General features: G+C 28.9%; 2 protein-coding genes and 1 non-coding gene across 5 annotated transcripts in view; 2 read left to right on the top strand and 1 right to left on the bottom strand.

Annotated features, from left to right (window-relative positions):
• LOC118070309 (uncharacterized) overlaps nucleotides 1-12,796 on the top strand; it is a 157,836-nt gene that overhangs the window by 8,924 nt on the left and 136,116 nt on the right. The window contains exon 1 of one of the 2 annotated variants that reach the window (XM_035088849.1): nucleotides 11,451-11,538. The exons of the other annotated variant lie outside the window; for it this stretch is intronic. The gene's annotated coding sequence lies outside the window, so the exon portion shown is untranslated. Of the gene's footprint in view, nucleotides 1-11,450; nucleotides 11,539-12,796 lie in introns of those variants that run through there. 2 annotated transcript variants of the gene reach the window in all.
• On the bottom strand, nucleotides 651-6,748 carry Dark (Death-associated APAF1-related killer). Of its 2 annotated transcripts, none has more exons than XM_035088845.1 (6): nucleotides 6,505-6,748; nucleotides 6,008-6,216; nucleotides 5,741-5,936; nucleotides 5,514-5,651; nucleotides 2,100-5,444; nucleotides 651-2,019 (listed from the first exon to the last, which is right to left on the bottom strand). In XM_035088845.1, the coding sequence occupies exons 2-6, from the start codon at nucleotides 6,193-6,195 to the stop codon at nucleotides 1,471-1,473; spliced, it is 4,416 nt and encodes a 1,471-aa protein (XP_034944736.1). In that variant the 5' UTR covers nucleotides 6,196-6,216; nucleotides 6,505-6,748; the 3' UTR covers nucleotides 651-1,470. The 2 variants fall into 2 exon arrangements, with proteins under 2 accessions (XP_034944736.1, XP_034944735.1); XM_035088844.1 differs by having other exon boundaries at nucleotides 6,477-6,748.
• Nucleotides 12,214-12,293, top strand: TRNAL-UAG (transfer RNA leucine (anticodon UAG)). The gene has a single exon. It is a non-coding gene; the product is annotated as a tRNA-Leu (tRNA).

Genomic DNA, 12,796 nt, shown 5'->3' on the forward strand with positions numbered 1-12,796 from the left:
TAATGCAATTTCTCGGTTCTCTAAGAATTGATGATTAGCGAAAATTGTATTGAAATTCTGGTAGAAATATTTAATAAATTCTGCAATATTATTTTTGAATTAATTATTGTTTACAATGTTAATAAATTTTTAATTGATAGTAATTAACAATGATTGTTGTTTTTAAATTTTGAACTGTTAGTATTATATCTTATAAAAGTGAATTAAACGTGTCCTTCAATTTATATCAACATTGACCTATTAATCAAAAATAAATGTAGCAATGATTTACTAGTGCCAAATTCCGCCTCGTGCTTTTATTTTAGTTAGATGATGACTGTTCCGCAACACATGTTGCTCACAGTACTCTATTTATACACAATAATTTCCTTGTCGTAATTATGTAGTTGTCAGGTTTGTTTCTTTTTTTGCATTCTTTTCATTTTTTTATATTGCTTTTTTGATAGCAAAAAATTTTAAATGTAATTTATGAAGGTTGATTGAATTAAAGAAATAAATTAAGACTGTTTTTTTTTGATAAAAAAGTAATATTTAATTACTTGAAATTTTATAATTTTTTTTTAAAGTTAATTTTGATAACAATAGTTTAGGCACTGGTTATATGAATATATGTATATAAGAGTACAAAAATTGATTTAAATGACTTTGTTTTTGTGTAAGTTTGATTTTTTTTAAATGCAGAATAATCACGAATTTATATAAAAATAAATGCAAGTATAAATATAAAAAAATTCGAGTCTTATCGAGTAAATGCATACAAAAATGTTTGTGTATTTATGAACTATGTATCTGAAAACGGTAATTATTTAAAATAAGGTATTTAATTATATTTTGCACTATTGTTTGTGCACCATAAGAAAGCACCAAAAAAAGTGTTTGGCATATTCTCTATATTCTTTTCGATTATAAAAAATTAATTTGATAAAAGAATAATTTCTTACTAATTAAAAAAAAAAATAGTTAATTTTGAAAATTTTATGCCCAATAATTATTGATTCATTTAAAACATAGAATTATTACTAAAATAAGTTAATATTCTTAAGCTAAATAGTACTTTTCATTATACCTTAGCGAAAGGTTCAATTTTTCTCACAGAACTTTTCACGTAGGCATGATGCAAAATTGTACACGAGTTTTAGGAAGATAATTAGGTCATCACTTTCGGTTTACGTTGTAATTTTGTGGTTAAGTCAACCTACTTTTCTTCCCTTGGTACAAAATATACTATATAAATTGCATATATATTCAACATACAAAATATTCGATTTTTATTTTTAAAAATTTTGCACTTATCCCATCGCATGTATTTTATCACTGATTCAAAATTTCTTTTCTTTCGATATGGCATTTTTTTTTAAAATTATCAATTCATTTTAACAGATTTATGGCATAATTGCGTGTACCATAAAGCCTGATTTTAAATAATTACCACAAAACAATAACGTTGACATCAGTCATTGAATTAATTCATTATTGAAATTGAAATAATGTTAATTTATTAATCGAGCCTTGTGTGTCTACTGAAAGAAATTTTCTAAAATCACTCGAGACACATATTTTTGCTCCTCGACCATGAGGATGCAATTGAACTAATCCCAATAACCCTGGCCATTTATTATCATACAGAACTTTTTTCGACGACCAAAACTCATAAGCCTTCTTATCAATACTGTCATGATTATTGCTATTTTCCTCGAGACTTACATTCATGGTTCCATCTGGACTGTCTATATCTCTAAAATTAGGTAAAAGATCTAAAGATAAACTCTTTAAGCTTCCACTTGAACTTGATGGTGGTATAGTAGCACTTCTTGTCATTCCCATTCGACTCCGTCGCTTCTTTTCATTTGCTTTATTGATTATTAAATCAGCTTTCCACCAGGCTAGTTCATCACAGTTGATAGAAAGAAGAATTGGTACACCTATATTACTAGGTGCCCAATGTAACTGTAAAATTGGACTTTTATGAAGAATACATATGCCTTGAATGGCACATTCTTTTGACATCATATTAAACAACTGAAAATAAAATGTTTGGTTTAATAAATTTGAAAAATATATTGTTATAATAGAAAAAAATGAATTTTTAGTAAACTTACCAAAACTTCTCCGGTGGATGTTCCAATTGCTAGATATTTGTTATCTGGTGAAAATGCACATGAGATTAAATTATGATGAGGATCATATCCTTTAAAATACAATTCGATTTTAGTACAAGTTTCATTCGGATTATCATCCTTTTGAACATCATATTGGATAGTATATAAATGAAAACATGAGTTGGCTTTTAAAACTGCCAACATACTACCATCTGAACTTGAAGTACTAAAGCAAATCTTTGATTCTGATTTGAAGTTTTCAAAATGTTCACAAATTAATTCTTGTTTACGTGTCTCTGGAATGTCATGGTTTATCATTTTCCAAACTATAAATTTTTCATCTTCACTTATCGCAATAGCATATTTATCATTCATTTTCTGAAATGCTACTACTTCACCTACATCTTCAATGAAACCATATATGATTGTATTGTCACAATTCATCAGCCATAAATTTTTTTTCGGGTTAAATTTATCATTTGTTATCGCATTCCCTTTCCATGCAATGACAACGTGCTTATTAGAAAACTGATCTTCATATTCAATAAATTTCATGAAGTCACTATCAGGAGGCAGTACTAAAATTACGATTTGTTCATAATTCTCTATGTTATAACGGCAAAGCCTTTTTCCTAAGTACATCTCAACATAGAAAATTTTATCACCCTTAGAATTTAACATCAACTGAAGTATTTTTCCCCGAGCATCAATCATATCTTTAAAGATGGATAACTTTATCTTTTTCCTATCGATGTCTTGAATGACAACATCTTCATCTTTTTCTTCATTCTCATTACCTATTGGATGTATTACTGCATCAAAAATTGAAGTGACTACTTGTGGAGTTTTTGAAACGTGAGGTTGAAAAATCATTTTTTGAATATAACTTTTATTACCCCATGCAATTATGTGATAATCATCATAATATGTATCTAATACAGTAGCACGTTCTTTGTAAATCTTTTCTGGTTCGTTGTTTGAATTATCAATATTCCATATCTTTATTAAATCCTCATTATCTGCAGTTATTAAATACTGTTCATCATGTGTTAGGGTAGCAGCAGTGAATTTGGTATTCTTATTGGTTGTAGTAAGAATTCGTTTACGAGGATTCGCAAAACCAGTTGCGAAAGTACCATGTATTACTGTAGTACCTGTTACAAGAATATAATTCATTACATCTTTCTCCTTTTCATCTTCGTGAATATTATTTTTTTTTATTTCTTTGAAATATATAAGCTTTTCTTGTAGATCTTCATTTTGGTTCAATGGATTAATATAAGTTGTATAACGGAATTCGTTATTACGCAAAACAAATACATAAATATCACCATGTTTATTAACTCTACTAAGACGATGACCCTCTATGGAAAAAGCTAATAGTTGTTGCTGGGGTTTATCTTCATGTACATTTTCAATTTTTATTTCAGTAATTTTTATTTCTTTCTTCTCGTAAAGTATATTCCAGACTTTGATGACTCCAGTCATTGTACACGCAGCAATTGTTTGATCATCGAAACTAAGAGTAATATCACAGATATCTAGGCCTCTATCCATAGTTAAAGTTGCCAGACTCATGTCTTCTACTTCACCGTTATTTCTCCTGGTCCAAAAAACTTGCTTTTCTATAGGGGTACTTGGTATTGGTAATCTTTCTGATGGATATATTTTCTTACAGGCATCTTCAATCTCTTCAATATCCGATAAATTAAATAGTTTAATTATTGATTGTTTATTTAGTGCAATAAAGAACTTGCCATTATGTGATACAACGACTTTAGTAATAATTGATTTTGGATCAAATCCATCAAAGAAGATATGTCTTCTTGCTTCACTGAAATCCCATCGAGTTAATTTTCCTGATTTTCCTCCAATTATTATTTTATCTGGATCATCTGTGAAATGAATTGTACATACTTCAGTACTTCTTGGTTCCTGATACTCTTCATGATGAACTTGAGGTATCATATGATCATCTAGTGGTTTATAATTGTTCAATAAATATAAATATTCTTTTGCTTTAGAGCTGGCTAAACTTTTAGCTGTTTCATACACAAATCCTCGATTAGTGTTGGAACTTAAAGCCATTTGAATGAGATCAAGACAACCTCTGTTTCGATATTCAGCAACTGTTTTCGCGTATGTTTTTAGAAAATTTTCTAAATCAATTATTTTATTTTCAATTTCTTCTTCTTGTGCAGGATTGTTACTCATTTTAATATAACGTCTATACTTTTTTAAATCAAGTAACAAGTCATTTACTCCACTATTGCATATTTTAGCTTGGATAAATTTAAAATCCAAATAAACTTTTTTGAATTCATCATACATTTGAGCTTCTTCTAAATGATGTCCTATGTACGAGTAACTATAATTATCAGTTGGCAGTTGTGACAGATCATTATTACAATGATTAAAATACTTTAACACAAATTCTTTGTGCATTTCTACCAAATTAGATTTATTTAATTTTCTCAAATGAGATAATAATAATTCATGTACACCATAAATATACGTATCTAATTCTTCGTTCCACCATTTAAAGACAAGAGATTTTTTACGTAAATTTACCATAAATTCATCAACTCTAAGAATTTTATCATCCCACAAAATGGATAATGTTTTAGGAGTAATATTTACATCTTCACTAAAAATTGCTAAATTAAAATATCTTGATTTTTCTTCCACAGATAATTGTTTTATGCACATATCAAATATTGCTGTTTGTTTAGCTATTGACTTCTCAACTATTTTTGTAGAAACATCTTTATTCCGTATTGCTTCAATATAATACTGCCAACGGTCACGATTTTTTTTCATATCATCACCAAATTCTTGAAATTGAGCAGCAAACATAGCTATTAAAATAGGCATTCCTCCACAATCATGATGTATTATTTTGGCTTCAGCTGGTAATGCTTCTTTTTCTGTATTCAAAGCATTTGCAAATAATTGCAAACTTTCTTCTTCAGTAAAACCATCATGCATTTTGATTATTTTTTTTTGTCTATTTTTGATTGACCCGTCGTGACTATGATTATCTAATACTTCAACGTCAGTCGTTAATACTAATATTTTACAGTGAAAATCAAATGTTTCAATAATCCTTTTGTCTGAAACATCATCCAGAACTAATAATGAATTCATATGCATAGAACAATCCTCAAAATGTTTTTTGAGTTCACGACGTACGTCATCGATTTGTATTTTTGTTATTGCTTCTTGTGAATTTAAAATACTATGAAGACAATTTGAAGTTATGATTTTATGGTATAAACTATACAACCGTGTTTGAATCAAATTTTCAAGAGATTCTTTACATCCAAAATTCATCCACCAAATATCCTAAAATGATTTCATTAATTATTCAATTATAAATAGTAATGAAAGCTAGAACTTGAATTAATTTCTTACTTTAAAATGTTTTCGAATATTTGGTGAGTTTCTTAAGGTCATGCTGGCTAAACAAGATTTTCCATATCCTTTCATTCCATGTAAGACTACATATTTTTCTGGTGATAACTCCTTTAGTGCATTTGTTAATTCTTCAATCTGTAAAACAAAAGTAAAGATAGAATAATTAAGAATTATTTGAATTTTTTGAATGATTAATTATAAAAAATTTGAACAGCCTTGATTACTTTTTTTTTTCGATCGACATTCAATTCTGGAGGCATTGGCATGATTGAAGATCTATATGAATCTGTTGTATCATACATGAATGTATCATGAAATGTTTCTTTATTTTTTTTTAATTCGGTTGTAATGGATGAATATAACCACTCGTAGGCCATTTCCAAAGATTCGTGAAATGATTTTAATGCATATGGACCACAGCTAAAAATATATAATAAATTATTATCGAAATTACGGTGACAAATTTTTCAACTTAAAGATAAATTATTTACTTGAATAATATTTTTAGTAATAGTTTTATTTTTGCTTCTCTCGACTTTTGACGACTGATAAGATCAACTTCATCATAACTTAAAATATTATCTTTTTTTAAACGATCCATGACACCGCAATCGACATTAACATCATCTATAATTTGTGACTGCAATTTTTCGATAACTTTTTGGTACAAATGATCCATTTCGATTATTTTCTATAATACCTGTAAATATATATTTATTTCATTATGAATGTAAGAAAGACATTGATTACTTATAAATAAAATAATAATTTGTGAAAAAAAAATATAGTTTTAAATTTAAGAGCGAACAAAGAAAACCGCAAGTTTAAAAAATAGAGTAAATTTTTTAAGAACCATTTTTTAGTGACAAAATGTCGAAGGTCATGAAAAAAATTCACGGATGATTTACTACTATAATTATCAACATTTAAAAAAAAAAAATTAAAACTTTTTCTACTTACGATAATAATAACGAAACTTTTTGTTTACCTATTATACGTATATTTATTTTTTTATACAACAATATAAACTGTGGTATAAAAGTATTAAAACAAAGGATTATGACACATCGACGTTCTTCACTAAACTTCACATCTAACTCCACTACGTATGTTTGCTCCACACGGATATTTCTTCTTTTCTTATACTTTTGGCGCTAACATTGAGATGAAAAACACAAATGTGAAAGACAACACAAAAAAAAATTCACAACTGTCTTGTACCTCGGACTACTTCCGACTAAACTGATTGGTGAGTGTTCCCGACACTGTAGTAGGGGTCACTCTCGTAAAGGCTGCGTTCATTTTGCGCATGTCATCTGTCATATTTATTTTAAAATATTTTTTTAAGTAGTAAAAAATTGTGTGTTAATTATTTCAAAAATTTCAGATAATTTTGACAATTGTTAGCTTAAGTAACATATGATAATACTGTCGTAAAAAAATAATAAAATACATTTTACAATCCATTGTTTGGGTTTAAAACAATGCTAAGCTGATAGATGGAGATACTAGGCTGATAATTGATGAAACGCGGGAACACTTTCTACCAATGACTTCAACGATATGAGGGATGACTAATCAATAGAACCAATTACATCAATTATATTGATTATTTTATCAGTACTTCCCGTGACTTATTAATAAATAAACTTTAGAATTTCCTCATCAGTGTATGTAATAAGTTGGATGCGCGTTATGATCTGAGTCATTTTTATCGTATGCAGATAATCCAGGAATAAAAGATTTCAATCCAATGTTTATTATTAAAAATCAACAAGATTAATCTTACCATTTTTATTAAAACAATACATAATAAAACTTAGAGTCATTTAATTGAATTTTACTAAACAAAAAAGAATAAATTATGTTATGAGGATTTTTTTATTGGAAATTAAATCATAAATTATTTTTTAATTCTCAAAAAAAAAATTAAAAGCAGTTTAAAGCTTTAGAACCTTTAGAAAAAATCTTAATTCTTTATCTGCTTTGGAGCCTATCCCTAGACTATTTTTTACGTTGAAACAAATTATTAATAATTAGCGAATTGCTTCTTAATGTTTGAAAAATCATCACAAGTCGTTCGAAGCTCAAGACCAAGCTGAAATTCCTTGAATTTTTTATAACTAACTTTAATTATTTTTTTACAACAATTTTCTCTAAACTAGGAAAATTTAGGTATATCGAACTATATATTTTTCAAAGAAGAATAAATAAATTTAAATCTTGTTTTTAATGACGTCTTGTTTTTTATTTATTACTATTTTGTGATAGTTGAATATCGATAAAAAGATAAGTTTAAATTTGAATATTAAAATTGCAGAATATTTATCAAATAGAGACGATCACTGATTCAGATAAAAGACGAAAATCTATTTGACTGAATATGCTAAGAGCTTCTAACTATACAGCAATACACACTTATTCAAATAAGCTAGCTATTGACGAACACATTCAGGAATGGCAATCACGCTGATAGGATGGTAATACAATTATCACCTGGACAAGAGAGGATTCTCGATAGTGCTGCTGCGCGTATAATTAGTGCTCTCAATAGAGAGGGAATGAGAGAGACAGTAAGAGATTGAGTGTACGGGATTACAAATATAATGTCATGCAAATATATCTCATCATTCGGTACTATACTAGTAATGCACGACTGGCGAGTACGTTAATTCACTAATGTATCATTGCTGTTGAACTATATTAGATTTTGCAAGTTGTGCAGTTAAATTTACGTAATCTCTCCACAACTGACTATGACGTCTATGAGAAGGTAAACATTGAAATTGATTTAGGATTTTGATTTGTTATGCTTTGCTTCATTTCTTTTTTTCTTCTATATATTCTGTTGAATTTGAAACTCCTATTATCCTGTCATGTCTCCGACTAGAAATGAAATATGGCCTTGTATGATCACGTATTCCTACGGTATACCGTAATTCTTTTAAAATATTAATTATAATCAAAACTACCCTATTACTACTTGAAATCAAATCATCCATCTATTAATAAAATCATAAAGTGAATTTTTGAAGTCAATTATTTTTTATCACAAATTAATTTATTTTCAATATTATTCCCATGAAAATATTTTACTTCCCATTGAAAAATGACTATTGTTGACGATTAACGATTAATAATTGATATTAAATTTTCTAAAATTAATTGAAAATTATATCATGAAGAGCATGAAATATTTTTGATAAATTTCAATGTCACAAGTATGATTTTAAAGTAACAAAATGGATGAAAATATATTTGTCATTAATTATATACAAAATAAATTGATGGGAAGTTGATTAATATATTTTTGTTACACGGTTCCAATAGGGTTCTATGTACATAGTATGTACATATGTACATGTCGATGTGAGACACAGAGTGATTGAACTATATCTTGCAACTATTCTATGCAGTGATGCCTCATCGAATGCACATATGCCCTACAGGGTTTGAATGGATGCAGTGTATGTGCAGCGAGCATACCGACTATTTCCTACACGTGCCAACGTGACGATATCTAGAATTTGGTAATTGCATCGCCTATTGAAGATGTCCGCTGATTGATTATAGGCTTGACGGCTGTACATTCATGGTATTCTCTGTTATTTGGTAAATACATGTGAGGTCAAGTTTTTTTAATTAGTGTGTGTTTGTATGCAGTGAAATAAGTAATTTATTTTTCAAGTATCATCATGAAGGATAAACGTGTTTCTATGTACTTTGTATGTAATACATTGGACTCGAGTTTCTTAAGCTCGAATCCTTTTTGTAAGAATCATTGGTGTAGAGAATCAAAAGGTGTGAAGTATCATTTTATCAAGAACAAGATAATTCGTGTTTAGTTGCAGCTTTTAGAAATACAATATCACTTGATATTTAGATGAGAGGAATGAACTTCAAACTCATGTCTGTCATTTCTTTTTATTTTTATCTAGTGTTTTTCTTAAATTTATCAAATTTTTAACATTGCCTTTGATTTTAAAATGCTTTAATAAAATATTTTAAAGTTAATTAATACATGGTTTTGGTGATAGTTGAAATTTTTTTGTCAAGAGATGAAGAAAAAATTTCTACCATTAGTCGCAAGAAACTTTATAAAGCTATTACAATGAGCGTATGCGTTATTCTACTATGCATTATTTGTCTAATACTATATTCAGTAAGTAACCCCTGCTCAATATATCAATAAATTTATTGTTAAGATTTGCACCCCATTTGGAGCGTAGAGTTGTTTATGATATTGACCTTTCCCTTTTATGTTAATTCGCTGTCCGAAGATATGCCAAAATGACATACGCGAATGTGCTTGAATGTAGATTTTGCACATTGTAAACCAGAAACTAACTTCTCACTAGCTTCGTAGTCATAACTAACCGAAATATCGACGAATTTATGATGAAACGAACCGTGAACTTACGCGGCTTTCCTACGTTCCTATGCTAATTGTGTCAATTAGCATAGGAAGTAGGTACTTTCGTCGTCATCGTCGTCGTCCCAAAACCTTTTGAATACATATCCGACTCTTTTTACAATATCCATATTTTATCTTATATACAAGTAATTTGCAACTTGCTATGTAGACATGTATTAGTCTACTAGAAAAGTTTATTACATTTATATTTAAATTGTTAGATTTCTTTCCAAGCTGTTTTTTTATTTTGAACAATACAAATGTATGGTGAAATATAAACTATGTTGAGGGCACTCAATTTCTTTCATTCTATAAAAAAAAATACGTATTGTTTCCTGCCATATTACAATACTGAAATAAACCAATACTTGGGTACAAAAGAAGAGGGTGTGAAGAGTAACACCAGAGCTTTCAGCGCGTAATAAAACAACAGGTGTACGTTTGTGAAGTAAATACACAGTAAATATATAGATTCACATACATGCATGTATGTATGCATGAGCTTGTAAATCTATGTTGGACGTTACATTGACTGATTGAGTGGCAGTGAATTGAATCCTCGGAAGGTAGATGACCCTTTACCCACGAAAACTGGTAGATATTTGCAGATTGCAATTTCTACTCGGTGTATAGAAACATACAAAAGGGTGGAAAGTGCACAGTTATATTTTAACCAAGTTCATGCGTGATGCAATCCTTTTATTTGATTTTTCTGTGTAACTGTGAATTCAGCTTGGAAATTTTTTTTTTTTTTTACAACAATGTGGTAGATTGACCATTTCAATTAAATTATCGAGAAAACAATTTTGGATACGTTTACATGTGTAATAGGTTCTGTTTCGTCAAATGACATTGATAGAGAAACAAATCATGTAAATGTAATATGGTTTTAAAGTAAAAAGTGGATGTGCTAAGGGAGTAAATATAAGCAAACGTACGGGAAGATTACATTCACACATTAGTATGTAGCAGGTATTCTGTAGTCAAATATTGGTGAACGTCTTGTGTGGATATATACAGTACCGTATGCATAGTGATTATATACCTATTAGGGGAACACTGTTCATGGTGTATCTACATAAGCGTACGTAGTATATATCCTTATGTATGTCTTATTTACCTATGACCATGTGGTCATGCTTCACATAGAAATAAATGCACATGCTGCAAATCAACAAGTATGATGATTATACCATATCGATCAACATCTGAGAAAGCTTATGTAATTGGTCCAAAGTCCTTTGATCATTCAGTTCCCTAAAATTGATTACATTATTATTGATATCGAATGAAGTGTAAAATTTTCCTTTATCACTTTTTATCTTATTAAATATCATCATATTATCTTACTATTTATCAGATATTGTTTTTTTATTTTATCGAAAAAATTATTCAACAGTGCAAATTGTAATATACTTTGGAAAAGTTAAATATTTTTGGACAATTATTTTTATCAATTTAATTTCGATTGAATTTTGTTACATAAATTTTATTATTGTAAATTTTTTTCGATTTTAGACTGGGAATTTTTTAGCACAGAGCTCCATGTTTGTATTTGAGTATATTCTACTCTTATGGAGTATCACGTTTGTTTATTTATTGAAAAAGGTAAAAAAATAAAGTAATGAAAACCTCTAAGTTAGTAGACATGGTCGAATATTGTAGTGCAATCAATGAGTTATTCCCTTTTTCATACATATACGTATGTAGAAGCCTATAAAAACCGCCACAACTATTGTTCACTGGACATCGGATCTCACGTGAATGTTTTTTTTTTTTTTACCTTTTACGAAGCCACAGAATCACAAAATTCGGTGAAATATACATATTATAAAGGTTTCTGAGATTTAATTTTCTTAAAAAACATATATTCAATGAATTAAATTTATTGCAATCAGTAATTGTTTTGTAATCAAATGTAAACTCAAATGAAAAATATCCATGCTCTCCAGTGGTCTGGAGGCAATCAACTTCCCAGTGGAAAAAATGAAAAGTCGATATCATTTTTTGTTCACGAGATAATCAAGATGGACTCATTACAATAACTTTTTACTGGGAAGTTAATGACTTGACAATCTTTTTCTATTATCTAATTAAATTTTTAACAGAAACAAACTAATCAATGATTTAATACTTGTTAAAATACTTGAATATATTCAAAAAATAGATTTAAATCATCAAATGTCAAGTATTTTGTTCACTTCAAACTTAAAATAACGATAGAAAAGATGTTGTAGTGTCAGTGTAGTTTAACATGTGCATTAAGTTTGCAAAAACTTGACAGGCAGCGTGGCCGAGCGGTCTAAGGCGCTGGTTTTAGGCACCAGTCCGAAAGGGCGTGGGTTCGAATCCCACCGCTGTCAAATTTTTTTTTTCTTTTTTCTGTGTAAACAATGGTTATACAAAAACATTTTCGAATTTACGACGCCTTAGAATGTGTAAAATGCAGAGAAAGTATGAAGAAAATGCAGGAATCTACTTATCTCTCATGTTCATTGTTCTATTCTATTCAAAGCAATTTTTATCTATCACATATATAGCTCAATAGACGCTTTGGAGCCATAAAAATGCTCCATATAATCTAGAGCTCTCCCGATACTTTTAGACACCCTGCCACCTGAGGGCAAATAAACCTTTTTATAACAGATTTAACCTCAGGAAAACCAACGTGGAATATACACGAGAAATTTATGAAGTCCTAGGGGTAGGTCAGCCCTTTTAAAAGCCAAGAGTTAGTGTTATTTTTATTTTTGGAGCAAGACTTTAAATTTGCTCCAAAACGCTGGGAACATTATGAGAGCCACTTTGCATAGTTTAAGAGGCTCCATAACACTTGAATAAATATAAGACAATCGTTGGTTATTTA

The sequence above is a fragment of the Chelonus insularis genome, unplaced genomic scaffold (assembly GCF_013357705.1).
Source record: "Chelonus insularis isolate UGA/USDA-ARS -01 unplaced genomic scaffold, ASM1335770v1 contig_568_pilon, whole genome shotgun sequence".
NCBI lineage: Eukaryota > Metazoa > Arthropoda > Insecta > Hymenoptera > Braconidae > Chelonus > Chelonus insularis.

Bases quoted from the DNA above. Each gene is read 5' to 3' on its own strand.
- Dark (XM_035088845.1), bottom strand. From the start codon at position 6,195: ATGGATCATTTGTACCAAAAAGTTATCGAAAAATTGCAGTCACAAATT. The intron at 5,652-5,740 runs GTAATCAAGGCT...TTTGTTTTACAG, and splicing joins ATGTCGATCGAAAAAAAAAA to ATTGAAGAATTAACAAATGC. The intron at 2,020-2,099 runs GTAAGTTTACTA...TTTTATTTTCAG, and splicing joins CATCCACCGGAGAAGTTTTG to TTGTTTAATATGATGTCAAA.